General features: G+C 64.9%; 1 protein-coding gene across 1 annotated transcript in view; it reads left to right on the top strand.

Annotated features, from left to right (window-relative positions):
• Nucleotides 1-25,608, top strand: part of COL5A3 (collagen type V alpha 3 chain) — a 61,884-nt gene that overhangs the window by 20,930 nt on the left and 15,346 nt on the right. The window contains 35 exon segments of the mRNA XM_065576454.1: nucleotides 58-147; nucleotides 252-308; nucleotides 1,432-1,485; nucleotides 1,669-1,722; nucleotides 2,656-2,709; nucleotides 3,617-3,670; nucleotides 3,770-3,823; nucleotides 3,907-3,951; nucleotides 4,321-4,374; nucleotides 4,449-4,493; nucleotides 5,105-5,158; nucleotides 5,417-5,461; nucleotides 5,722-5,775; nucleotides 10,774-10,818; nucleotides 11,366-11,419; nucleotides 13,233-13,277; nucleotides 14,114-14,167; nucleotides 15,154-15,261; nucleotides 15,342-15,395; nucleotides 15,499-15,552; nucleotides 15,685-15,729; nucleotides 16,237-16,290; nucleotides 16,997-17,041; nucleotides 17,328-17,381; nucleotides 17,894-17,947; nucleotides 18,033-18,086; nucleotides 18,498-18,605; nucleotides 21,709-21,798; nucleotides 21,888-21,941; nucleotides 22,249-22,356; nucleotides 22,607-23,122; nucleotides 23,363-23,416; nucleotides 24,187-24,294; nucleotides 24,783-24,836; nucleotides 25,362-25,415. Coding sequence (XP_065432526.1) covers nucleotides 58-147; nucleotides 252-308; nucleotides 1,432-1,485; nucleotides 1,669-1,722; nucleotides 2,656-2,709; nucleotides 3,617-3,670; nucleotides 3,770-3,823; nucleotides 3,907-3,951; nucleotides 4,321-4,374; nucleotides 4,449-4,493; nucleotides 5,105-5,158; nucleotides 5,417-5,461; nucleotides 5,722-5,775; nucleotides 10,774-10,818; nucleotides 11,366-11,419; nucleotides 13,233-13,277; nucleotides 14,114-14,167; nucleotides 15,154-15,261; nucleotides 15,342-15,395; nucleotides 15,499-15,552; nucleotides 15,685-15,729; nucleotides 16,237-16,290; nucleotides 16,997-17,041; nucleotides 17,328-17,381; nucleotides 17,894-17,947; nucleotides 18,033-18,086; nucleotides 18,498-18,605; nucleotides 21,709-21,798; nucleotides 21,888-21,941; nucleotides 22,249-22,356; nucleotides 22,607-23,122; nucleotides 23,363-23,416; nucleotides 24,187-24,294; nucleotides 24,783-24,836; nucleotides 25,362-25,415 — 2,580 coding nt within the window.

The following is a 25,608-nucleotide window of genomic DNA, read 5'->3' as shown; positions in this document are numbered from 1 at the left end:
GGGGCCCAGCCGCTCCCCGCCCTGTCGCTGATCCGGGCGCTGCCCCGTCCCCCCCAGTTCCAGTTCCAGTTCGGCGGCGACTCGCCCAAGGGCCCCACCGTGTCGTTCCAGGAGGCTCAGGCCCAGGCCGTCCTGCAGCAGGCCAAGGTAAGGCCGGACCTTGCACCCGCGCCGGGACCCGCACCCAGGCCCTCTCACTCGCCCCCGAGCCCCCTCTCTGCCCCAGCCTCACCCGGCGCCTTCTCTTCCAGCTCTCCATGAAGGGACCCCCGGGCCCCATGGGCTTGACCGGCCGGCCGGGCCCCCTGGTGAGTGGTGGGGCTGGGGGGCAGCATGGGGTAGCGGGGGTGTCTTCGCGTTTATTTTCGGGGTGTAAAGTAACCCCTAAGGGCTGGGTGGGCCGGCTCGGGGAGCAGGGAATGGAATGTGGGGGGGCAGCAGTGGGGGGGCCGGCTCGGGGGGGGGCAGGGAATGGGACGTGGGGGGGACAGCGTGGGGGCTGGCTCGGTGGGCAGGGAATGGGATGTGGGGGGGGGGAGCAGTGAGGGGGCTGGCCTGGGGGGCAGGGAATGCGACGTGGGGGGGTGGCAGCAGGGGGGGCATGGAATGGGATGTGGGGGGGTGGCAGTGGGGGGGCCGGCCCGGGGGGCAGGGAATGGGACTGGGGGGGCAGTGGGGGGCCGGCTCAGGGGGGCAGGGAATGGGACGTGGGGGGGGGACAGCGGGGGGCCGGCTTAGGGGGCAAGGAATGGGATGTGTGTGGGGGAGCATTGAGGGGGGGCTGGCTTGGGGGGCAGGGAATGGGATGTGGGGGGAACCAGTGGGGGGCAGGGAATGGGGCATGGGGGGGCAGCAGCGGGGGGCCGGCTCGGGGGGCAGGGAATGGGATGTGGGGGGACAGTGGGGGGCTGGCCCGGGGGGCAAGGAATGGGACTGGGGGGGCAGCGGGGGGGCTGGCCTGGGGGGCAGGGAATGGGACGTGGGGGGGACAGCGAGGGGCTGGCTCGGGGGGCAGGAAATGGGACATCGGGGGGAGCAGTGGGGGGCCGGCACGGGGGGGGCAGGGAATGGGACATGGGGGGACAGCGCGGGGACAGCCCGGGGGGCAGGGAATGGGACTGGAGTGGCAGCGGGGGGGCCAGCCCGGGGCGCTGAGCCAAGGCATGGCCTTTCCTTGGCCAAAAGGAAGAACAGGAGGACTTGTGGCACCTTAGAGACTAACAAATTTATTAGAGCATAAGCTTTCGTGGACTACAGCCCACTTCTTCGGATGCATAACGAAGAGTGCCACAAGTCCTCCTGTTCTTCTTTTTGCGGATACAGACTAACACGGCTGCTACTCTGAAACCTTTCCTTGGCCAGTGACTGACCTGGGGACCGTCACCTGTCCCCCAGCCCCGCACTGAGGATTTTCTCATTTGTTTTTTGTAGGGTCTCCCTGGAAATCCCGGCCTGAAAGGGGACTCGGGAGACATGGGGCCTCAGGTGAGCTGGGCGACCCCAGGGGGCTCCCTGTGCCGTGGGGCAGGTGGGGCTGAGCAGCGCATGGCCCCGATGCCCAGCCGATGGGCACGGTGGGGACAGGGTTTGGGGCTAGTTCCTGGGGGGACCTGGGGGGGCCCAGCTGGGGGTTTCGAGTGGAGCCGTCAGCCCTTCTTTCTCCTGCAGGGTCCGCGGGGGATGCAGGGTCCAGTCGGCCCGCCGGGGAAAGGGGGCAAACGGGTGAGTGCTGCTGCCTGTGGGGACGAGCCGCTGGGGGCGCAGTCTGGGGGGTACCCTGGGGGGCTGCCCCCCTCCCGCCCGGCCTGGGGCATCTGACAATGCAGCGCCTGCCCCAGGGGCAGTAAAGCGACAGTTCCTGCCCCGGCACCTCTGCTCCGTGCCCCTCACGCCCCAGCCCGCCCTGTGGGCCCCCCGTGCCCACCCTGTGGGCCCCCCGTCCCTGTCCCAGCTCCTGCCCGTCGGTGCCGCGAGTCGCCCTGAGCCGGGGCCTGACATGGGTCAGCCCGGCAGTTCGGTGGGGCCCCGATCCCTCCCCGGCCCAGCGAAGGCGGCCTGGCGGGTCCCCCACGGCCCGGTCACGGCTCAGAGCAGCGGGGCCGTGCTCCTCCCCAGGGACGGCCCCCGGGTCCCGCCCGGCCATAGGGCCTGGGGGTAAACGTGTGACAGAACCAGGGAAGCCCATGGCCTTGCCAGCGGCACCCCCGGCCAGGGGCTCTGGCGGGGGCAGCCCCCCCCCGGGGACTTTCCAGTGGGGGCAGGGGGATCCCCCTGGGGCCTCTGTCCTGCCAGCCCTCCCCTAAGGATGGGGCCCCTGGGGCCCGTCCCTTCGCTGGCGCAGACACGGTCCGGCTGGTCATTCACCAGGCCTGGTGGTGTGTGAGCTGGGTCCGGGGACCCCGCCGGGGGGACACGTCAGGGCTGAGTCCTGGAGTGGGGTCCACAGCCCTCCCAGCCCCCCAGAGCTCAGCCGAGCCAGGGCTTTGCTCCACATGCTCTGGTGGCCCGGCCCCCAGGCTGTGTCAGTCCCTGCCAACGTCCCAGATGCTCCCCCCACGCCCCCCAGCGTCCCCATGCTGGCCCCGAACTGCCCCCTCCAGCCGGTCTGGCCCGAGCGCGCCGGAGCCGGCCTCACACCCTTGACGTGTTTTGCAGGGTCGCTCTGGGGCGGACGGTGCCAGGGGCCTCCCGGGGGACACTGGACCCAAGGTCTGTGGCTGGATTGAGGTCCCGGGAGGGGGAGGTGGGGGTCAGGACTCCTGGGTTCTATCTCTAGCTCCGGGAGGGGGGGAGGGGGAGAGAAGGGGAGGGGGGGGTGCCCGGAGCTCTGGTTCTGTTCCCGGCCTTGCCCCAAACACCCCTGCTGTGTGGCTGGGTGAGCCCCTTCCCCTCTGGGGCCTCAGTTTCTCCCGACACGAAGAGGTGACGCTGCGTGTGACGGAGCAGGGAGCAGGGCAGATTTGACCTGGGAATGTTGCAGGGGGGTTGCAGTGGGGATGTGGGACTTCCCTTGAAGGAAGCTACCTGAGCTGTAACCTGAGCCAGGAACGGGGGGTGGGGAGAATTAACACCTTCTGCCCGGGAGACTGAACAAAGGAGAGGAGCAGCGGGAGGAGTTGGGAGTTTAGTTTCGGTTGGGGCTGGGTGGTGCATCGCAGGGAACCCCAAGCTGGGGTCTAAGCTCCCTGAACCTCCCAGAGGGACCTAATTGAGGGGGTCTGGTCGTACCTACACGCTCTGCTTGAGACTGTGTTCCTGTCCTTAAATAAACCTTCTGCTTTACTGGCTGGCTGAGAGTCGCAGTGAATCTCGGGAAGAGGGGTGCAGGGCCCTGACTCCCCCACAATCCGCAACACTGCGGCCGCCTGAGAGACTTTGCAGATGGCGCTCGGCCCCGGGGACGATGGGGCGGGGGCAAAATGGGGGGAGGGAAGGGGGAAGGTGAGGGGGGAGATGAGGGGCTGGCTGAGGGACCATGGCGGGGAGCGGAGCCCTCTGGGGTGGGGCAGGGGGTGTCTGTGGCCCCCCTCACACCCTGTGTGCTGGGCCTGGTCCCTGCCCCACTCTCCACTAGGCCTGCCTGGCTAACGTGTCTGCCCCCCCCCCCCCCCCGTAGGGCGACAGGGGCTTTGATGGGCTGCCAGGGCTGCCGGGCGAGAAGGGTCACAAGGTAAGTGTGAGCCCCATCCCCCCCCGGCCCCACGGGGCAGGTGTGAGGCCCCCCCCCCCCGGGCCCCACAGGCCTCACCTCTCGCTCTCTCTCCCACAGGGAGACGTGGGGAAGCTGGGCCCCCCGGGCCCCCCAGGAGAGAACGGAGCCAAGGTAAGGGCCCCAGGCGGGGAAGGGGGCACGGGTGCTGCTGGACCCAGCGCGACCCCCCCTCAGCTCTGCTCTCTCTTTCCTAGGGCTCGGGCGGCCTGCCAGGACCCAGGGGGCAGCCCGGGGAGCCCGTGAGTACCCCACACTGGACAAGCGGAGCTGGGGGCAGGACTCCTGGGTTCCCTCTCTGGCTGTGAGAGGGGGGTGGGGGCTAGGGGTTAGAGCAGGGGGGCTGGGAGCCAGGACTCCTGGGTTCGCTCCACGGCTCGGAGGGGGTGGGGGTTAGGGGTTAGAGCAGGGAGGGCTGGGAGCCAAGACTCCTGGGTTCGCTCCACGGCTCTGGGAGGGGAGTGGGGTCTAGGGGTTAGAGCAGAGGGGCCGGGGGGGCAGGACTCCTGGGTTCCCTTCCTGGGTGTGGGAGGCAATGGGCTCTGGTGGGGTTGGGGGCATGGAGGGGCTGGTACTCTCAGGCAGTCTAACGTCTCTTTCTTCGGCCGTAGGGCGTGCGCGGGTTGGTCGGCTCCCGTGGCCCCCCCGGCCTACCAGGACAGCCGGTACGAGTCCTGTCTATTGTCCCCCTCCCCATGTGTTTGCTGCCCCCCACTGACGCTCTCCCCTCCCCCCGCAGGGCGTGAGCGGCATGGACGGCGCGTCTGGGCCCAAGGGCAACTTGGTGAGAGTGGGCGGGGCCGACCCTGGGGGTGCCGGGGGCTGTGGGGGCCTAAGGGGGTGTGGAGGCCTATTGAGGGCTGTAGGGAGCCTGTGGGGGGCTAAGGGGCTGTGGGATGTTGGGGGGCCTGTGGGGGAATGGGGGGCTATAGAGGGTCTGTGGGGGACATAAGGGAGTATAGGGGAGCTGTGGGATGTTGGGGGGGTTGTGGGGGTGTGGGCAGCTATAGGGGCTAAGGGGCTGTGGGATGTTGGGGGGCCTGTGGGGGACATAAGGGGGTGTAGGGGGGCTGTGGGATGTTGGGGGGGGTTGTGGGGATGTGGGCAGCTATAGGGAGTCTGTGGGGGACTAAGGGGCTGTGGGATGTTGGGGGGGCTGTGGAGGTGTGGGGGCCTGTGGGGGACATAAGCGGGTGTGGGGGGGCTGGCTCAGGCCTGGGGCTCCCAGTGGCGGATGCAGCAGGATGCATTGGGGGGGCACTGAACGCCGGGTGGCCCCTCGGGCTCTGTTCCCCTCTGGGGCTGGACCCACCCAGCTGGACTCGAAGCCCCTTGCACTGGTGGCTGGGCGGGGGGGGCTGTGCCCACATCTCACGGATGCTGCTCTCTCCCCAGGGGATCCAGGGGGAGCCGGGCCCCCCTGGGCAGCAGGGGACCCCGGGACCCCAGGTACGTCCGTCACCCACACGGGGCAAGGCCGGATCGCTCCTCACCCCCCAGCCAGTCCCGTGGGGGGGCCTGGCCTGGTGGATGGGGCTGCAGTGGGGGCTGGGGTGGCACATGTGATGGGGGTGGGACCAGGGGAGGTGCTGGGGGGTGGGACTGAGGTAGGAGGGTGGGGATGCTGGGGGGGGGGTTGGGGCCCAGGGTGTGGCGGGGGGGGGTGTACACCTTCCCCCTGTGACCCATCTCTGTTCTCTCCGCCAGGGCCTGCCTGGCCCCCAGGGGCCCATCGGGATGCCGGGGGAGAAGGTGAGTGTGGGGAGGGTGTGGGGCTGCTCTGGAGCATGTGTGGGGCTGGGGTGGGGGCTGGGCACTGGGCCTCTTGCGACCCCCAGCTGGTCCCACTGCAGGGTTGGGGGCACGGAGCGATGGCTCTGCGGGTGCCCATTGCGGGGTGCCCATTGCGGGGCTGGTGTGGGCGGCCGGGGCTGCCGGGGCCCCATGGCGGCTGCGAGGAGGGGGCAGGATCTGGGGGGGGCGCCCCCATAACGTGTCCTTTCTCCACACAGGGCCCACCGGGGAAGCGGGGCATGCAGGGCGTGGCTGGCGCCGACGGCCCCCCCGTAAGTACTGGGGGCGCTGGGGGCAGGGGGCAGGGGAGGGGCTGGGACTCAGACGCAGGCCTGGGCTTTGCCCGGCACATCCTGCCCCCCCCCCCCCCAGACACAAACAAACAGGCAGAGCACCGCATGTTCTCCCCCCCCCCCCGCACTCATGCCCCCCCCCCCCCACACACACACATCCCTGTGACGGAGCAGGGAGCGGAGCAGGGAGTGGGTGGGTTTGACCTGGGAATGTTGCAGGGGGGTTGCATTGGGGATGGGGGACTTCCCTTGCAGGAAGTTACCTGAGCTGTAACCTGAGCCAGGAGGGGGTTGGGAGAGGTGACACCTGCCCGGGAGACTGGACAAAGGAGAGGAGGAGCTGGGGGGAGGGGGGAGAGAGCTGCTGGAGGGGTTTTTAGTGTCAGTTTGGTGCTGGGTGGTGCAATGCAGGGAACCCCACGCTGGGGTCTAAGCTTCTTGAACCCCCAGAAGGACTTGATTGAGGGGTGTGACGAACTGGGACTGTTCTTGCTGGGGTGTGTGAATGCTGACAGGGGAGTGTGACTAGGATGGTCTGCATCGGGGGATGGGAGCCGGCCCAAGGGAACATACCTGAGCTTGTAACAGGAGAACCCAGGAGGGGGTTGGAGGTCAGATGACTCCGGGGCCCGGGAAACTGAACAAAGGCTGTGGGAGGGGTCGCTGAAGGCAGAGTGCTGGAAGCAGGCTGGAAGGAGGCTGGAGAGATGGCTGGGAGGCAGAGATGGCTCTGACCCCCCCCCCCCCCCAAGGGGGTGGGCTGGCATGCCCTGGGACCCCAAGCTGGACCTAACTGAGGGGGGCCCTGTTGTCTGTGCCTGCAAGACCTGTCTTGGACTGTATTCCTGTCATCCAAATAAACCTTCTGCTTTACTGGCTGGCTGAGAGTCATGGTGAATCGCAGGAAGCCGGGGGTGCAGGGCCCTGAGTTCCCCAATACTCCGTGACAACTGGTGGCAGCGGTGGGATCTACTGCACCCCGTAGACGGCGCTTCCTGCAGTAAGTGACTGGGGAGCAGTAAAACGAAGGGGGATTGACGGGGACCAGGCCTGCTGAAGAGTGGGAGAGAGACGGTTATTACCCCTGGGAGTGTGTGACCAGCGAGAAGGACTTTTGCAGTAACAGGGTCCCCCGTGGGATCGCAGCGAGTGGTCCCAGGGGCGGAGGAGTCTGCAGCTCGACCCTGGCAGAGAGGTGGTGACCTCGAGAAGGGCTGGCACACTAGGGGTCCCCCTGGGAACTGTGGGGAGCTGTGAGCACACAGGCCGGTGAGTGGCCAGCAGGAAGATGTATGCCAAGCGGCTTAAGAGCGACCTGGTGGAGCTGTGCAAGCAGAGGCGGCTGCGCATTGGGAGGCTCACCAAAGAACAGCTCATCGCCCAGCTGGAGGCGGAAGATCGCGCGAATGAACTGATCCCTGTGTCTCAGGGAAGCAGCCTGGCAAATGCAGCGCAGGCACCAGTGTCTGTCCCGGCTGGGAGTGGTCAGCCGGCTGCTGAGGGCTTCCCGAGACCCCTCCTTCCTATGCCTAGGGGAAGGGTGGGGAGGAGCCCAGCCAATACCGAAGGCGCCGTGATCCCCCCGGCCAGCAGGGGGTCCCCCCGGCGAAGCCCGCCGGCCAGCAGAGGAGCCTCCCGGCGACGTTCGGCATCCGGGGAGCGGAATTGGCTGGAATGGGAGAAAGAGCTAAAACTGAGAGAGCTGGAGGATCGTGAACAACAGAGACAGCATGAAGAGAGACAGCATCAGCGTGAAGAGAGACAGAGACAGCATGAACGGGAGGAGAATGAGAGACAGAGACAGGAGAATGAGAGACAGCGTCAGCATGACCTGGAACTGGCGAGATTGAAGGGCAGCGAACCCCCGGCTGCGGTGAGTGAGGGGGGACCCAGGACTGCACGGAGCTTTGATAAGTGCATCATGGCCCCATACAAGGAGGGGGAGGACATGGATGACTTCCTGGAGGCCTTTGAGACGGCCTGCGAGCTGCACCGGGTTGATCCCGCGGACAGACTCCAGGTCCTTACCCCCTTACTGGACCCCAAATCCGTGGCATTGTACCGCCAACTGGGAGAGGCAGAGAAAGGGGACTACGAACTATTCAAAAAGGCCCTGCTACGAGAGTTTGGGCTGACTCCTGAGATGTACCGGGAAAGGTTCCGGAGTCAGGATAAAACCCCTGAGATCTCATATCTGCAACTAGCCGCCCGCATGGAAAGATACGCCAGCAAGTGGGCTGGTGGGGCCCAGACGAAGGAGGACCTGATTAAACTGCTGGTACTGGAGCAACTGTATGAGCGGTGCCCATCCGACCTGAGGCTGTGGTTGGTGGACAGAAAGCCAGAGAACCCGCGACACGCCGGGCAGCTGGCTGATGAGTTTGTAAAGAGCCGGTCAGGGGGTGGCAGGGAGGAGCCCCAAAGGAACAGGCCCGCCGCGATGCAGAGAGAGAGTCACCCTGGGACCTCCCAAAGGGGGAATATGGGGAATCCCCTCCCACGGGGAATGCCCAGCGTCAGGGACAACCGACCGGCTCGAGGGGACCCACGGGACCTGAGCTGCTATTACTGCGGCCGAAGAGGCCACGTTCGGGCCCAGTGCCCCAAGCTCAAGGACAGACTGAGCAGACCGAACCCGCACCGGGTTAACTTGGTAGAGGCCCAGACGGACGAGGGGCAGGCTTCTAACGCAAGAGGGGCTGGCAGCTTATCAACTGCTCAAGAGAGAGAAGGGCCCCAGGCCAGCTTCTCTGGGGGGCCAGATGCTCCGGATTCAAAGTTCTCCGTTTACAGGGTTGGCGCGGGGCTGTCCCTGCGGAGCGAGTGCCTTGTTCCCCTGGAGGTGGATGGGAAGAAAGTTTATGGATACTGGGACACGGGCGCAGAGGTGACACTGGCCCGGCCCGAGGTGGTGGCCCCAGATCGGGTGGTGCCCAACACCTTCCTGACCCTGACCGGGGTGGGCGGGACCCCATTCAAGGTTCCCGTAGCGAGGGTACACCTGAAATGGGGGGCCAAGGAGGGCCCCAAGGACGTGGGAGTGCACCACCATTTGCCCACTGAGGTGTTGATGGGGGGGGACCTAGAGGACTGGCCAAGCAGCCCCCAGACCGCCTTAGTTGTGACCCGCAGTCAGAGCCGGCGAGGGGCACTGCGCCCTGGCCTTGGGGGGGGTGCCTTGCCTGAGGCGCAGGACCCTAACCTGGTGGGGAGGGAACGCCCAGGGACACGGCGCAGGGAGGCTGCAGCTTCGGACCCAGCGGGCGAGAAAGAGCAGGTGGCCATCCCTGTCCCAGCTGCTGAGTTCCAGGCCGAGTTACAGAGAGATCCCTCCTTGCGGAAGATAAGGGACCTGGCCGACCTCAATGCGGTACAGACCATGGGACGAGGTGGCCGGAAAAGGTTCCTGTGGGAGAAGGGGTTCCTGTACCGAGAATGGGCTCCCCCAGGGAAAATGGAGTCAGGGGGGATCAGGAGGCAGCTGGTGGTACCCCAGAAGTATCGCCGCCAGCTGCTGTGCCGGGCCCATGACATTCCCCTCTCAGGGCACCAGGGAACCTGGCGTACCCAGCAGAGGCTGCTACGGAGCTTTTACTGGCCTGGGGTCTTTGTTACTGTCCGACAGTACTGCGGATCCTGTGACCCCTGTCAGAGGGGGAGGAAGGCCTGGGACAAGGGGAAAAGAGCTTTAGGACCCTTGCCCAGCATAAAGGATCCTTTCCAGAGGGTGGCCAAGGTTAAAAGGGCGGCTCTAAACCAAGAGAGCCCAAAGCACAGACCTCCAGACTGGAGCGCTGGGAGAAGACCACAGCCCAGTTGGAACCCCAGAGGTATGGGGGTGGGGAAAGGGCACAGGCCGCATAAACCTTCCCACATGCGAACTGCGAGTGCCATCAAGCACCCCCGACCTAAGGGGGGGCGTGAAACTGGAGGGGCCTGGTGTAATTCTCACCAAGGAACTGGAGGGATGCGGGGGCATCCATGGGAACGGGGGTAGGTTCGAACTTCCCCGGGTCACTGGCTAAAGTGACCCTGCTCAGTTCGGTCTCGAAGGGGGGAGAGATGTGACGAACTGGGACTGTTCTTGCTGGGGTGTGTGAATGCTGACAGGGGAGTGTGACTAGGATGGTCTGCATCGGGGGATGGGAGCCGGCCCAAGGGAACATACCTGAGCTTGTAACAGGAGAACCCAGGAGGGGGTTGGAGGTCAGATGACTCCGGGGCCCGGGAAACTGAACAAAGGCTGTGGGAGGGGTCGCTGAAGGCAGAGTGCTGGAAGCAGGCTGGAAGGAGGCTGGAGAGATGGCTGGGAGGCAGAGATGGCTCTGACCCCCCCCCCCCCAAGGGGGTGGGCTGGCATGCCCTGGGACCCCAAGCTGGACCTAACTGAGGGGGGCCCTGTTGTCTGTGCCTGCAAGACCTGTCTTGGACTGTATTCCTGTCATCCAAATAAACCTTCTGCTTTACTGGCTGGCTGAGAGTCATGGTGAATCGCAGGAAGCCGGGGGTGCAGGGCCCTGAGTTCCCCAATACTCCGTGACAAGGGGTTCTGGTTGTACCTACACGCTCGGCTTGGGACTGGGTTCCTGTCATCTAATAAACCTTCTGTTTTACTGGCTGGCTGAGAGTCCCGGGGAATCACAGGAAGTGAGGGGTGCAGGGCCCTGACTCCCCCACACTCCGTGACAGTCCCCCCCTGGGAACACCCCCCCCAGCATGCTCCCCCCAAGGCACAAACACACAGGCAGAGCATGGCATGTGCCCCCCCAGCACGTCGTCCCCCCAGGCACACCCTCCCCCTGGCATGTCCCCCTCCCCAGCATGTCCCATCTCCCCGAGCAGCCCCCCCATCCCCCCCTCTTCTATCCCCTGTCGCCAGTGAGCTCGATTGGGGCCGGGGGGGGGAGGGGGGGCTGCTGGGGCCCCTGGAGCCCAGCCTGGCGCTAACCTCCCCGTGTCTCTTGTGCTTCCTTGCAGGGTCACCCAGGCAGAGAGGGGCCGGCGGGGGAGAAAGGGCTCCAGGTACAGAGTCCCCAGGGCCTGGGCTGCCCCCCATTGGGGGCACGTGGGGAGCAGGTGTGGGGCAGGGAGGAGGTGCCTCTAGGGGCACCAAGCAGCCGCACGCCCCAGGGCCACAGTCCCATCCCGGCGGTGCCCTTGGGGGGCAGGGCCCATGGAGCCCATAGGGGGGGGTCATGCGAGCGGTGCGGCCTGTGGGGTGGGGCCCGTAGGGGGGCGTTTCCATGAGGGGCGGGGCCCATGGGGGGTTATGCGAGCGGTGGGGCCTGTGGGGTGGGGCCCGTGGGGGGACCTTTCCATGGGGGGCGGGGCCCATGGTGGGTCATGTGGGGGTGGGGCCCGTGGGGGGGCGTTTCCATGAGGGGCGGGGCCCATGGGGGGTTATGCGAGCGGTGGGGCCTGTGGGGTGGGGCCCGTGGGGGGGACCTTTCCATGGGGGGCGGGGCCCATGGGGGGTTATGTGAGCGGTGGGGCCTGTGGCGGGGCGTTTCCGTGGGGGGCGAGGCCCAGGGGGAGCAGGGCTGGGGTGTCTGAGGCTCTCTCTCCCTAGGGCCCAGCCGGCGCCGTGGGACCCGTTGGCTACCCAGGCCCCCGCGGGGTTAAGGTGGGTACCGCCTGTAACGATGTGGTTCTGGCAGGACCCAACTGAGAGCGCCAATTCAGGACAAATCACTTAAAACAGGGCAGTTACAGCCCAAGGCTCCACCTCTCAGGCAAACCAAACCAGCCAGACTAAGAGGACTTTGGTCTCACCCCACTGGCTAACCGCAAGTCTCACCAGCAATTCCCTTAGGCCTGGTCTATACTACCCGCCTGAATCGGCGGGTAGAAATCGACTTCTCGGGGATCGATTTATCGCGTCCCGACGGGACGCGACAATTGATCCCCGAATCGGCGCTCTAACTCCACCAGGGGAGGTGGTAGTAAGAGCCGCCGGCGGGAAGCCGCAGAAGTCGATTTTGCCGCCGTCCTCACAACAGGGTAAGTCGGCTGCGATACGCCGAATTCAGCTACGCTATTCACGTAGCTGAATTTGCGTATCTTAAATCGACTCCCCCCTGTAGTGTAGATGTACCCTTGGACACTCCAGTTTCCCAGTATCATCACCAGTGCCACTCGTTATGGGGACGAATGGTTATGAAAACCAATACCCCAGTAAAAGAAAAAGGTTCTCCTGATCCCATAGGACCAAGCCCCAGACCCAGGTCAATATACAAATCAGATCTTACCCACCAATCACGCTGTTGCCAATCCTTTAGAATCTAAAATCTAAAGGTCTATTCATAAAAGGAAAAAGATTGAGATGAGAGCTAGAATTGGTTACATGGAATCAATGACACACAGAAATGGCAAAGTTCTTGGTTCAGGCTTGTAGCAGCGATAGAATAAACTGCAGGTTCAAATCAAGTCTCTGGAACATCCCCCGCTGGGATGGGTCCTCAGTCCTTTGTTCAGAGCTTCAGTTTGTAGCAAAGTCCCTCCAGAGGTCAGAAGCAGGATTGAAGACCAGATGGAGACAAGGCATCAGCCTTTTATAGTCTTTTCCAGGTGTAAGAACACCTCTTTGTTCTTACTGTGGAAAATTACAGCAACATGGAGTCTGGAGTCACATGGGCCAGTCCCTGCATACTTTGCTGAGTTACAAGGCGTATCTGCCTTCTCTCAATGGGTCAATTGTATAGCTGATGGTCCTTAATGGGCCACCAAGCAGGCTAGGCAGAGCTAACACCAACTTGTCTGGGGTGTCTCCCAGAAGCATAGCGTAAGTTTGAAATACAGACAGTATAGAGCCAATATTCATAACTTCAACTACAAAACTGATACACACATATAGACAGCATAATCACAACCAGTAAACCATAACCTTGTCTTAGACACCTCATTTGACCCCCTTTATACAAGATTTGGTGCCACTACAGGACTTTGGTTGCAACCATGTTCTATTCGGTCCCAGATTATGTCAATAACGTCACACCGCCCCCCAATGCTCGGCCGGGCTCCAGCGAAGGGACCCTCCCCGCTGCCCTTCCCCCACCCCGGGCCATCAGCCAGGCCAGCCCCACGGCAGGGTCAGAGCCCAGACGGGAGCTGCCCCCTGCCATGCCAGCACCTCCCCCTGCGACTCTGGTAACCCCCCAGGGCCTCTCCCCCCCAGTCCCTCCCCCCATGTGCCCCGGGGCCTCTCCCCCCCGGTCCCTCCCCCCATGTGCCCTGGGGCCTCTTCCCCCAGTCCCTCTCCCTACGTGCCCGGGGGCTTCCAGCCCGACACCAGCAGGGAGCATGGGGGGTGCTGGCTGGGTCCCCTCCCCGCAGCGCTGTAGCCCCCCAGCCCCTGCACTCTGGATGCAGTGCTGCCTCCACAGTGTTCGGGGCCCAGAGTCCTGCTCTGACCCCCCCCCCCCCCCGTGTCTCCGCAGGGGGCCTTTGGAGCCAGGGGCTTGAAGGGAAGCAAAGGGGAGAAGGTAAGGATGACGGGGGGGGGGGGGGGACACATACACCAGCTGGGACCTGCCAGGTGACAAGGGAAAGAAAAATGTCCCACTGCAGGAGTGGGGCCTGCAGGGGAGAATCATGGACTGGGGATGGGATAGCAGGGGCTGCGGGTCGGGAGTGAGGGGCACCGGCAGAGCTGGGGGGAGGCAGGGCTGGGCTAGCGGGGGCTGCGGGTTGGGAGTGAGGGGCACTGGCAGAGCTGGGAGGAGGCAGGGCTGGGCTAGCAGGGGCTGCGAGTCGGGAGTGAGGGGCACCGGCAGAGCTGGCGGGGGGGCAGGGCTAGGCTAGCAGGGGCTGCGGGTCGGGAGTGAGGGGCACTGGAAGGGCTGGGCTAGCAGGGGCTGCGGGTCAGGAGTCAGGGGCACTGGCAGAGTGCGGGGGCAGGGCTGGGCTAGCGGGGGCTGCGGGTCGGGAGTGAGGGGCACTGGAAGGGCTGGGCTAGCGGGGGCTGCGGGTCAGGAGTCAGGGGCACTGGCAGAGTGCGGGGGCAGGGCTGGGCTAGCGGGGGCTGCGGGTCGGGAGTGAGGGGCACTGGAAGGGCTGGGCTAGCAGGGGCTGTGGGTTGGGAGTGAGGGGCACTGGAAGGGCTGGGCTAGCGGGGGCTGCGGGTCGGGAGTGAGGGGCACTGGAAGGGCTGGGCTAGCGGGGGCTGCGGGTCAGGAGTCAGGGGCACTGGCAGAGCTGGGGGTGGGTGCGGGAGACCCACGTTGGTCGTTAAGGGGCTGTGCTCCCAGTTCGCTCCGAGAAGGGGACCCCCCAGGTTTCCGGGTTGGCCCCGCCCGGCCTGACCCGTGTCTCTGCCCAGGGAGAAGACGGATTCCCCGGCTTCAAGGGTGACATGGGCCACAAGGGCAACAGGGTGAGTGGGGCCCCTCCGGGGGGGGGGGGGGGGGGTGTTGACTGCACATTTCACCGCAAAATGCGGGGCGTTTCCTACCGGCTGGGCCTGTCGGAGCTGGGCAGTGGTGCAGGGACACGGGGGAGGGGGTTGGGCTTTGGGTGTGGGGCAGGAGGGGAGGGGTGGGGGGGGGTGTCACAGAGTCCCCAGGCGATACTCTGGAACTGCTCCCCACAAAGCCAGTCAGGACTTTGGGGAGCCTCCTCTCCCTCGGAGCAGACCATCTTCAGGGCAAGAAGCTCACACGGCTTCACCTCCTGGGTCTCTCCTGGAAGCATTCAGCATCTGCCCCACCGCACGCTTCTCACAGCGAGTCCGCCCAGAGGGTCCTGCACCCCCAGAGGGTGAGGGTCCTGCACCCCCACTTTGACTCTTAGCGAGCCAGTAAAACAGAGATTTATTAGGTGACAGGAACATGGTCTAAAACAGAGCTTGTAGGTCCAGAGAACAGGACCCCTCAGCCGGGTCCATTCTGGGGCCCAGCGACCCAGACACCCCCGTCTGCCCTCACTCCCCGTCCCCAGCCAGCCCCAAACTGAAACCCCCTCCAGCCCCTCCTCTGCTAAGTTCCTTTCCGGAGCCAGGAGGTCACCTGATCTCTTTGTTCACCTTTAGCTATTTTCTTGCAGGGGGAAAAGGCCCCGGCCATTAGTTGCCAGGAGACAGAGTGTCAGTGATTTATGCGCACTGGCCTTTATCCCACCACCTAGAGACTTAAGAAATGCATAGGGGAAACTGAGTCACCCACACAGTATTCAGAGGAAACATTAAGAACATCCCCACTTTGTCACATGGGGCTCTGGGTGTGGGGCAGGACGGGGAGGGACGGGACTTGGGGGCAGGAGGGGGGCTCTGGGCGAGGGGGTGAAGGGGGCGGCACAGGGATAGCCCCAGTCCCGAATGCCGTGCTATCCCGGCACTGGGGGGCATCTCTCTCTCCATTGCAGGGTGACGTGGGGCCGCTGGGGCCGCGGGGGGAGGACGGCCCCGAGGGGCTGAAGGGCCAGCTGGGCCCCGTGGGGGAGGCGGGCGCCTCCGGCCTGGCGGGGGAGAAGGTGAGTGCGTCCCCGTCCCCTCGCCCCCGCGTCCGGCTCGGAGTCCTGCCGCCTCTCAGCTCCGTTCTCTCTCCCTGTAGGGCAAGCTGGGCATGCCAGGCCTGCCGGGCTACCCGGGGCGCCAGGGCCCCAAGGTAAGTGGGGGGCAGGAGTCTGGGGCCTCGGAGCCCACGGCATCCTGGGAGGGGGCCCCAGGCCCCCCAGCTTCGCCCCCCTAACCTGTCCTCTCTCCTGCAGGGTTCTGCCGGCTTCCCGGGCCCCCTGGGGCTCGCTGGGGAGAAAGGAAAGAGGGTGAGTGAGCCGGGCCCTGATCTAAATATTGACTCCCAGGTGGTGGCAGGCGTGGGGCGCGTGTGCCCATGGGGCAGGGCAGTGCCACGCACCGTATTTCACCCACGCTACCGCTTTGTTCTCCCCCTGCAGGGCAAGGCTGGACAGGCCGGGCAGGCGGGACAGCGTGGACCTCCGGTGAGCGGCCCCAGACCTCCCCGGCCCCCCTCAGCGCTGGGGGACAGGCCAAGGAGCCGGTTCTGGCCCCGGTGACAGCCCTCCTGTTCCCAAGCTACCAGCCCTGATGCCCCCCATACCCCAGTGACCGGCCCCAGCTGGGCCCCAGGACCCCACACCCCAGAGCCCTCTCATACCCCAGTGGCTGGCCGAGCCCTTTAGCCCCCCACGTCCCACAGTGACCAGCCCCAGCTGGGCCACAGCCCCCCCCAGTACCCCAGTGACCAGCCCCAGAACCTCCCCACCCCCACAGTGACCTGCCCCAGCTGGGCCCCAGAGCCCCCCCCCCAAACCCAGTGACTGGCCGAGCCCTGTAGCCCCCCACCCCCACAGTAACCGGCCCCAACTGGGCTCCAGAGCCCCCCCCCAGCGCTGAGCAGGCCCCGGTGCCCCCCATCCGCCAGGCCGGTCTCCGGCAGCCTGCCCCACGCTGCCCCTGCTCATCCCGCTCTCCCTCTCTCTGCCCAGGGCCTGCCAGGGGAGCGAGGCCAGATGGGGCCGACGGGGAAGCCGGGCCCGAAGGTACCTCAGGGTCTGGCTGTGCAGCGCCAGCCCCACCCGCTCCGTCCGTCCATCTGTGTCGGTGTCCACCTGCCGGGTACTAGCCAGACCCCCTGTGCCCAGTCTCAGCCCCCTTGCCCCATGCGTACAGCACCCTGGCCCCACTCCATGGGGCGCTGGGGACCCGATCCAGCTCCCTGCCATCAGCCCATTGACCTCTGCCCCCATACCCAGTGTCCTCCCTCTGCCCAGCGCCCCCCCATGCCCGGTGCTCCCAAGTGCCCGGTACCCCCCAGCACCCCATCCTCCTCCCCTGGCACCCCTGCCATGCATCCCGCCCCCTGCTCCACCCCCCCCAGTCCCGGCCTCGTGCCAATCCCCTCGACTCACCCCTACCCAGAGCCCTCCCTCTGCCCAGCGCCCGGTGCCCCCCCGGTGCCCTCCTGGTGCCTCCCAGCACCCCCCAGTGCCTGGTGCCCCCTGGGGGCCTGGTATCCCCCAGTGCCCGGTGCCCCCCAGCGTCCCATCCTCCTCCCCTGGCACCCCTGCCATGCATCCCGCCCCCTGCTCCGCCCCCCCCAGTCCCTGCCTTGTCCCCATCCCCTCGACTCACCCCTACCCGGTGCCCGTCCCTGCTGCCCGTGCCCCGGCTGGTGCGTGCTCTGGCGCAGGGTCCCCGTCCCTGTGGGGAAGCCTGGCCGCCCTCAGCCTGGTTCTCTGTCCCCAGGGCGACGCCAGCCATGACGGGGCCCCCGGAACTGGGGGGGAGAAGGTGAGTCTGAGCGGGGACCCCATGGGCTGGCCAGTGTCTGTGGGCGTGGAGGGGATCCCCACTGACCCCCCCTTGCCCTGGGGGGGGGACAGCCTCCTGGGGGGGCAGGGCCTCTGTGGGGCTTGGGGGAAGGGGGGGTACAGGGGTCCGGGGAGGGGGGGCTAAGGGGCGGGGGAGGGGAATACAGGGGCCCAGGGGGGCTGTGGGAGAGGGTGGGGGAGGGGAATTGAGGGGGGGTCTGGGTACTGTCCCCCTTGTGCTCACCCCTGTTCTCCTGCTCTCCCAGGGTCCCCAGGGGTCACAGGGCCCCAACGGTTTCCGAGGTCCGAAGGGGCCGCCCGTAAGTACAACTCACCCCCCCTCCCCCGGGGCTGGAAACAAACCCTCCTAGGGGTCCCTCCTGCAGGGCTGGGGTTCAGGGAGAGACCTTATGGAAGGAGCTGTGTGGGGCGGCCCTGGGGGGGAGGCGTGGGGGGTGAGACCGGGAAGGGAGGCGTGTGGGGCAGGCCCCAGTAGGGATCTAGCCGTTAACGCATGGGGTGGCCCTGGGGGGGCCGTGTGGGGTGGGATGGGGGGGACGTGGGGGGAGACGTGTGGGGTGGGACCGAGGGGGGAGGTGTGTGAGGCGGCCAGGGGAGGGAGGCATGTGGGGCGGGACCGGGGGGGGCGGAGGCGTGGGACCGGGGCAGGGGGGAGGCGTGTGGGGCAGGCCCCAGTGGGGATCTGGCTGGTTGGTGCGTGGAGCTGCCCTGGAGGGGGGGGAGGCAGGTGGGGTGGCCCGGGGGGGGGGGGGGGGAGGCATGTGGGGCAGGCCCCAGTGGGATCCGCAGCCCCTGACTCTGAGCCTTGCAGGGCCCGGCCGGGAAGGACGGGCTGCCCGGACACCCAGGACAGCGCGGGGAGCCGGTGAGTGGCCCCCCCACGCCCTGTTGCCCCCCAAGTGGGACCCGGCTGCAGGGGCTGCCGGACACTCACCCCCGTCTCTCCGCAGGGATACCACGGCAAGACCGGCCCCCCCGGCCCCACGGGGGTGGTGGGACCCCAGGTGAGTGAGCCCTGCGCCCCTTGGCCCCATGCCCGCCCTGGCCCCGCACCTTGGGAGCTTGGGTCTGTCTTCCTGTCAATGGCCTGTGATGGCCCCCCCCTCTCTCCATGGGGGGGCCTTGCTGGGCTGGGGGGCGGCGCAGTCAGCAGGCGTGTCCTGTGGGGGGCGCCCTGCTCCCCCTCTGTGCCCGCGGGGTACAGCTGGCCAAGCCAGGCCCCCCAGGCCTTGGGGGGCGGCAGGGCTGACGTGGGCCCCTCGCTGAGCTGCCTGGGGCGTCTGCTGCAGGTTCGACCCCCGCCCCCGGCTGCTGTGGGGGTGGGGCTGCTTCTTCTCTTGCAGGGCCCAGCAAGCCCCCCATTGGATCCAGCCCACCCTGCCCCACCTCACTGTTGCCCCTTCTCTGCCCCTCAGGGTAGCTCGGGCGAGACGGGCCCCATTGGAGAGCGGGGGCATCCGGGCCCCCCTGGCCCCCCTGGGGAGCAGGGGCTGCCAGGGGCTGCCGGCCGGGAAGGGGCCAAGGTAAGTGCTGTGCTGGAGGCCGGGGGAGCAGGGGCTGTGTGGGCACGCACCCCCAGTTCCTGCTTGGGCAGCACGGCAAGCAGAGCTGACCCGGGGCTGGGAGCCCGGACGCCTGGGTTCTCTGTCCGGCTCTGGGCGGGGAGTGGGTGGGTCCGATGCTCTGCTTACGTACAACATAAAAAGGAGGAAAAATCCACGTTGTCACAGTGTGGTCTAGTGGTTAGAGCGGGGGAGGTGGGGGAGCCCGGACTCCTGGGTCCTACCCTTAGCTCTGCCCGGGCTGACTGTGTACCTGGGGAAGAGATTAATAGGATCCCATCCAGCCTGCTGTGCCCCCAGCCCTAGGACAGCCCCCGCTTAGTGCCTGTTTACCCTAGAGAAGGTCTCAGAACCTCCCACCCTGGTAAATGCAGAGGGGCCGTGTGACAAAGTGGGGTTTTATTCATCTTGGGGACCCCTCAGCAAGGCAAGTTGGACAGGGAAAAATACATCCTGGTGGTGGTAGATTTCGCTACTCACTGTCCCATGGCGTTGGCCTTGTCCTCTAGCGAGGCAGACACCGTGGCAGATGCGCTGCTGAGCGTTTTCTGCAGAGCGGGGTTCCCCAAGTCGGTCCTTATGGACCAGGGCTCCAATTTCATGTCAACTCTGTTCCGGTGCTCGTGGGAGAAGCGTGGGGTCCGACACACACCACGTTGTCACAGAGTCCCCGGGCGATGCTCTGGGGCTGCTCCCTACAAAGCCAGGCGGGCTCCTGGGGAAGCCAGAGGGTCCTGCCCCCCAACTCCGCAGTCAGACGTGACTCTCAGCCAGCGTAAAACAGAGGGTTTATTCGTCTGCAGGATCACAGCGTAGAACAGAGCTTGTTAGCACAGACATCAGTGACTTTCAGCCAAGTCCATCTTGGGAGTTCTGGGCCAGACGCTCTGGATTCCCCCCACGCAGACTGCCAGTCTCCAGCCACGTGACCTCCCTCCGACACCCCCCTTCATGCCCCTCCTCCTTCTCTTTGTCTCACTTCCCGGGCCAAAGGTGTCAGCTGGTCACACACCCTTCCTGGGTCTCAGGTTACACAAAAAGAACAGGAGTACTTGTGGCACCTTAGAGACTAACACATTTATTAGAGCATAAGCTTTCGTGGGCTACTGCCCACTTCTTCAGATGCATATAGAGTTGGACATATATTGAGGAGATATATACACACACATACAGAGAGCATGAACAGGTGGGAGTTGTCTTACCAACTCTGAGAGGCCAATTAAGTAAGAGAAAAACATTTTTTTGCAGTGATAATCAAGATAGCCCAGTACAGACAGTTAAGAAGTGTGAGAGTACTTACAAGGGGAGATAGAGTCAATGTTTGTAATGGCTCAGCCATTCCCAGTCCTTATTCAATCCTGAGTTGATTGTGTCTAGTTTGCATATCAATTCCAGCTCAGCAGTCTCTCGTTGGAGTCTGTTTTTGAAGTTTTTCTGTTGTAAGATAGCCACCCGCAGGTCTGTCATTGAATGACCAGACAGGTTAAAGTGTTCTCCCACTGGTTTTTGAGTATTATGATTCCTGATGTCAGATTTGTGTCCATTAATTCTTTTGCGTAGAGACTGTCCGGTTTGGCCAATGTACATGGCAGAGGGGCATTGCTGGCACATGATGGCATATATCACATTGGTAGATGTGCAGGTGAACGAGCCCCTGATGGTATGGCTGATGTGATTAGGTCCTATGATGATGTCACTTGAATAGATATGTGGACAGAGTTGGCATCGGGCTTTGTTACAAGGATAGGTTCCTGGGTCAGTGTTTTTGTTCAGTGATGTGTGGTTGCTGGTGAGTATTTGCTTTAGGTTGGGGGGTTGTCTGTAAGCGAGGACAGGTCTGTCTCCCAAGATCTGTGAGAGTAAAGGATCATCTTTCAGCATAGGTTGTAGATCTCTGATGATGCGCTGGAGAGGTTTTAGTTGGGGGCTGAAGGTGACAGCTAGTGGTGTTCTGTTATTTTCTTTGTTGGGCCTGTCTTGTAGGAGGTGACTTCTGGGTACTCGTCTGGCTCTGTCAATCTGGTTTTTCACTTCAGCAGGTGTGTATTGTAGTTTTAAGAATGCTTGATAGAGATCTTGTAGGTGCTTGTCTCTATCCGAGGGATTGGAGCAAATGCGGTTATATCTTAGAGCTTGGCTGTAGACAATGGATCGTGTGGTGTGTCCTGGATGGAAGCTGGAGGCATGTAGGTAAGTGTAGCGGTCAGTAGGTTTCCGGTATAAGGTGGTATTTATGTGACCATCGCTTATTAGCACAGTAGTGTCCAGGAAATGGACCGCTTGTGTGGATTGATCTAGGCTGAGGTTGATGGTGGGATGGAAATTATTGAAATCATGGTGGAATTCCTCAAGGGCTTCTTTTCCATGGGTCCAGATGATGAAGATGTCATCAATGTAGCGCAAGTAGAGTAGGGGCACTAGGGGACGAGAGCTAAGGAAGCGTTGTTCTAAGTCAGCCATAAAAATGTTGGCATACTGTGGGGCCATGCGGGTACCCATAGCAGTGCCGCTGACTTGAAGGTATATATTGTCCCCAAATGTGAAATCGTTGTGGGTGAGGACAGTTGTGGGTCAGGTTACACAGGTGCAAATACCTGGACAGCCTCACCTGCCCCAGCAAAACTCACACCCCCAATTCCCACCACCTAAGTATTGGTGCAGTACACAGGGAAACTGAGGCACACACAGTATTAGCACAGGACAGTAAGACTCACATGCAGCATAACAAGATGAATAAAACCCCACTTCGTCACAGGCTGTGACACCCTGGGCCTGGGTTCAGCTGCTCAGGGCCCCCTGGCAAACAGTCACCTTCTTCCCGCTCTTCACGTGCCCAGCACCTGCTCCGGCCCCCCGCGTTCTGCCTCGGCCTGCTGGGCCCCCTCGCTGCTCCCTGTACGGACCAGGGGCTCGGCGCCCCCAGCCAGCTCTGGGGAATGGGGGGCTGTGCCCTGCCCCAGGCCCTGCCTCCTTGGCTCTGGTAGGGTGAGGGGCGTCTGCCTGCGGTGGGGGTGTAGGGTGTGGGAGGGGTCCCCACGCACTGCTAACCGTCTCTGTCCCCTAGGGTGACCCTGGCCCATCTGGCCTGCCTGGGAAGAGCGGCCCCCCGGGAATCCCTGGCTTTCCTGGCGCCAGGGCCGCGCCCGGCGAGGCGGTGAGTGCTGCCTGGGTGGGGGGCTGGGAGGGCTGGTGCTGGGATGGGGCACCCGCGGGTGTAACAGTTCTGTCTTGTCTCCTCCACAGGGGCCGGCTGGCCTGAAGGGCAGGGAGGGGCCTCCCGGGCCCCCGGGCCCCACTGTGAGTAGCTGGCCCCATGGCCCCATCCCCATGCTGGGGTGGGGGCCCACAGGGGACTTCTGGCAGGAAGGGGGTTTGGGGATTCTTGGGGGGCCTTTGGGAGGCTTGTGGGGTTGGGGGGCTGAGGCTGTGGGGGGCTGTCGGTGGGAGGGTCAATGGGGGACTTGGGGGCGCTGTCAGGAGGGGGTGCGGGATGGTGGGCTCTGATGGCTCTCAGAGCAGGGTCTCAGTGGGGCTTGGGGTGGGGGGACTTCCATGGGGGAATTGGGGGCACGGCACCCCCCAACCAATGTGCAATTCTCCCCAGGGCTCCCCCGGCGAGCGAGGCCCCTCGGGGGCAGCTGGAGGCATCGGGTTGCCAGGCCATGGGGGGGAGCAGGGCCCCCCCGGTCCCGCTGGAGAGAAGGGCGCCCCGGTAAGTGCTGGCTGCTCCTGTCAGGGCTGCGCTTGTACCCTGACCCCCCCGTGGGGCTCTTGGAGGGGGGCAGTGTGAGTGCAGCGGGGGAGCTGCCCCTTTCTAGGGCGTCAGTCTGTGCCCCGTGGGGTGGGCTGGGGACCCTGGGGGTTGGGGGTCGGTCTGTGCCCCGTGGGGTGGGGGGAGGGGGTTGGTCCGTGTGGCCCCCCCACTGACCCTACTTTTGGTTGCTCCCTTTTCTGCCCCACAGGGCGAGAGGGGCCCGATGGGCCCTGCCGGGCGTGATGGGATCCAGGGGCCCAGGGGCCTGCCAGGCCCAGCCGGACCCCCGTGGGATGGAGCATTGTGCCGAGCTGGGGTCTCCAGCGACGGTTCCCCCGGCAATGGGGACAGTTCCCGTGGCGATGGCTGGTTTTGGGGGGAGGGTTCCCCCGGCGATGGTGGGGTCCCTGGGGACGGTTCCCGTGGCGATGGCTGGTTTTGGGGGGATGGTTCCTCCGGCGATGGCGGGGTCCCTGGGGACGGTTCCCGTGGCGATGGCTGGTTTTGGGGGGAGGGTTCCCCCGGCGATGGTGGGGTCCCTGGGGACGGTTCCCATGGCGATGGCTGGTTTTGCTGGGATGGTTCCCCTGGCGATGGCGGGGTCCCTGGGTACAGTTCCCCTGGCGCGGGGTCCTCAGAAGGTCTCATCGAGGTCTCTTTGCCTTTGCAGGGAGAGCTGGGGGGCCCCGGACAGAAAGGGAGCAAGGGGGACAAGGGCGAGGCGGTAAGTACTGGGGGCAGCGCTGGGGTCGCTGGGGGGCCCTGACTGGGCCCCGCCACCGGGCTCCTCACACCCAGTCCGGCCCGTGCGGAGGAGGCAGGTGGAGACAGGGGAGGGGTGTAGTGGAGGGCTCGGAAGGGGCTGGAGATGCTGGGTGGGTGAACAGTGGGGCAGGTAAGGGGGTGGGGGGCTGGTTTAGGGGCTGCTTTTGCCCCAGCTCTATCTCTGTGCTTCCCCCACCAGGGCCCACCGGGACCGACCGGTATCCAGGGACCCATTGGGCACCCCGGCTCCGCGGTGAGTATCTAGGGAGCGCCCAGCTGGCCCCCTGGGGCCCTCATCACAGTCACCCCCCAACTGCTCCCTGTCACGGAGTGTGGGGGACTCAGGGCCCTGCACCCCCGGCTTCCTGTGATTCACCATGACTCTCAGCCAGCCAGTAAAGCAGAAGGTTTATTTAGACAACAGGAACACAGTCCAAGACAGGTCTTGCAGGCACAGACAACAGGATCCCCCCTTAGTTAGGTCCATTTTGGGGTCCCAGGGCCCCATAGTCCCCTTGGGAGGTCAGAGCCCCGTCTGCCTCCCAGCCATATCACCAGCCAGCCCCTGAAACTCCCCCTCCAGCGATCCCTCCCACAGCCTTTGTTCAGTTTCCCTGGGCAAAGGTGTCACCTGGCCTCTAACCCCTTCCTGGGTTCTCAGGTTACATGCTCAGGTATTTTCCGTTGGTCAGTCTCCCATCCCCCAATGCAGACTATCCTAGCCACACTCCCCTGTCAGCATTCACAGACCACAGTAAGAACAGTCCCAGTTCGTCACACTCCCCTCTGCTCCCTGCCAGGGAGTCACGCACACCCGCCACCCGTGCCCCACTAGTGCCCAGGGCCTGTGTCTGACACTCCCGGGAGACCCCTCCTGCCCCAGTGTCCTGCTGCGTGACCCTCCCGAGCTGTGTGACTCCCCCAAGCTGCGTGACCCCCCTGCGAGCTGCATGACCCCCAGCTCTGCCCCCCAGGAGGGCTCTGCACCGGGAGGCGCTGACCCCAACCCCTCTGGCCCTGCAGGGAGTGGATGGAGAGCCCGGCCGCCGTGGGCAGCAGGGGATGTTTGGCCAGAAGGGAGACGAGGGAGCGCGGGGATTCCTTGGCTTGAGCGGCCCTGTCGGACTGCAGGTAGGGATGGGCCCCGGGGCGTGGGTGGGAGCTAGGCTGGGCTGGGGGGGGCTGCAGGCGGGAGTGAGGGGCACTGGTAGCACTGGGGGGGGGCTCAGGGCTGGGCTAGTGGGGGCTACAGGTCGGGAGTGAGGGGCACTGGGGCACGGGTGGGAGCTAGGCTGGGCTGGCAGGGGCAGGGGTCGGGAGTGAGGGGCACTGGTAGCGCTGCGGGGGGCGCAGGGCTGGGCTGGCAGGGGCAGGGGTCGGGAGTGAGGGGCACTGGTAGCACTGCGGGGGGCGCAGGGCTGGGCTGGCAGGGGCTGCGGGTCGGGAGTGAGGGGCACTGGTAACGCTGGGGGGGAGCCCAGGGCTGGGTTAGTGGGGGCTGCGGGTTGGTGCCAGCAGAGCAGTTTGGGGGTAGGCCTGTGAGCTGGGGGTGCCCTTGTCCCAGGAGGGGTCAGGCAGCCCCTATGCCCCCAGTTAACCCCCCGTGTGGTTCTCCGCAGGGCATGCCGGGCCCACAGGGTGAGAAGGGTGAGACTGGAGATGTCGGCCCCATGGTATGAGCTCCCCCCGGCCCCTCAGCTCCCCCATCCCTCAGCTCCCCCTCCCCCCCTTGTCCCCTCCTCCTCTCAGCTCCCATAAGAACATCAGAACGGCCAGCCTGGGTCAGAACAAAGGTCCATCCAGCCCAGTGTCCTGTCTTCTGACAGTGGCCAATGCCAGATGCCCCAGAGGGAATGAACAGAACAGGGAATCATCAAGTGTCCCATCCCCTGTCCCCCATTCCTAACTTCTGGCAAACAGAGCCTAGGGACACCGTCCCTGCCCAGTCTGGCTAATAGCCATTGACGGACCTGTCCTGCATGAACTTATCTAATTCCTTTTTGAACCCTGTTATAGTCTTGGCCTTCACAATATCCTCTGGCAAGGAGTTCCAAAGGTTGACTGTGCGTTGTGTGAAGGCATCTCCCTGCCCCTCCGCCTCCCTTCAGATCCCCCTCCTGCCCCTCCCCGAGTGACTGTGCCCGTCGGGTGCCCCGTACTCCCTGGCTCTAACTGCCTGTCCTTTCCCTTCTCTGCAGGGCCCCCCCGGTGCTGCGGGGCCACGTGGGGCACAGGGGCCTGCCGGCGGCGATGTGAGTTCCCTGTCCATTCCTGGGGAGGGGGGAGATTCCAGGGGCAGGGGGTGTCTGGGGGGCAGAGGCTGCTGTGAGCCCCACTCCCTGGGAGGGCACAGCCCCTGTGGGGGGAAGGAGTTTGTGATGATAGTCCATAGTAGGTTATAGTCCAATATCCATATTCAGGGAGACACCAGTCAGTGACTGGGGA

Source organism: Chrysemys picta, chromosome 22 (assembly GCF_011386835.1).
Source record: "Chrysemys picta bellii isolate R12L10 chromosome 22, ASM1138683v2, whole genome shotgun sequence".
NCBI classification, from domain to species: domain Eukaryota; kingdom Metazoa; phylum Chordata; order Testudines; family Emydidae; genus Chrysemys; species Chrysemys picta.
Note: the sequence above shows the minus strand (reverse complement) of the source record. Positions and strands in the feature narration are given on the sequence as shown.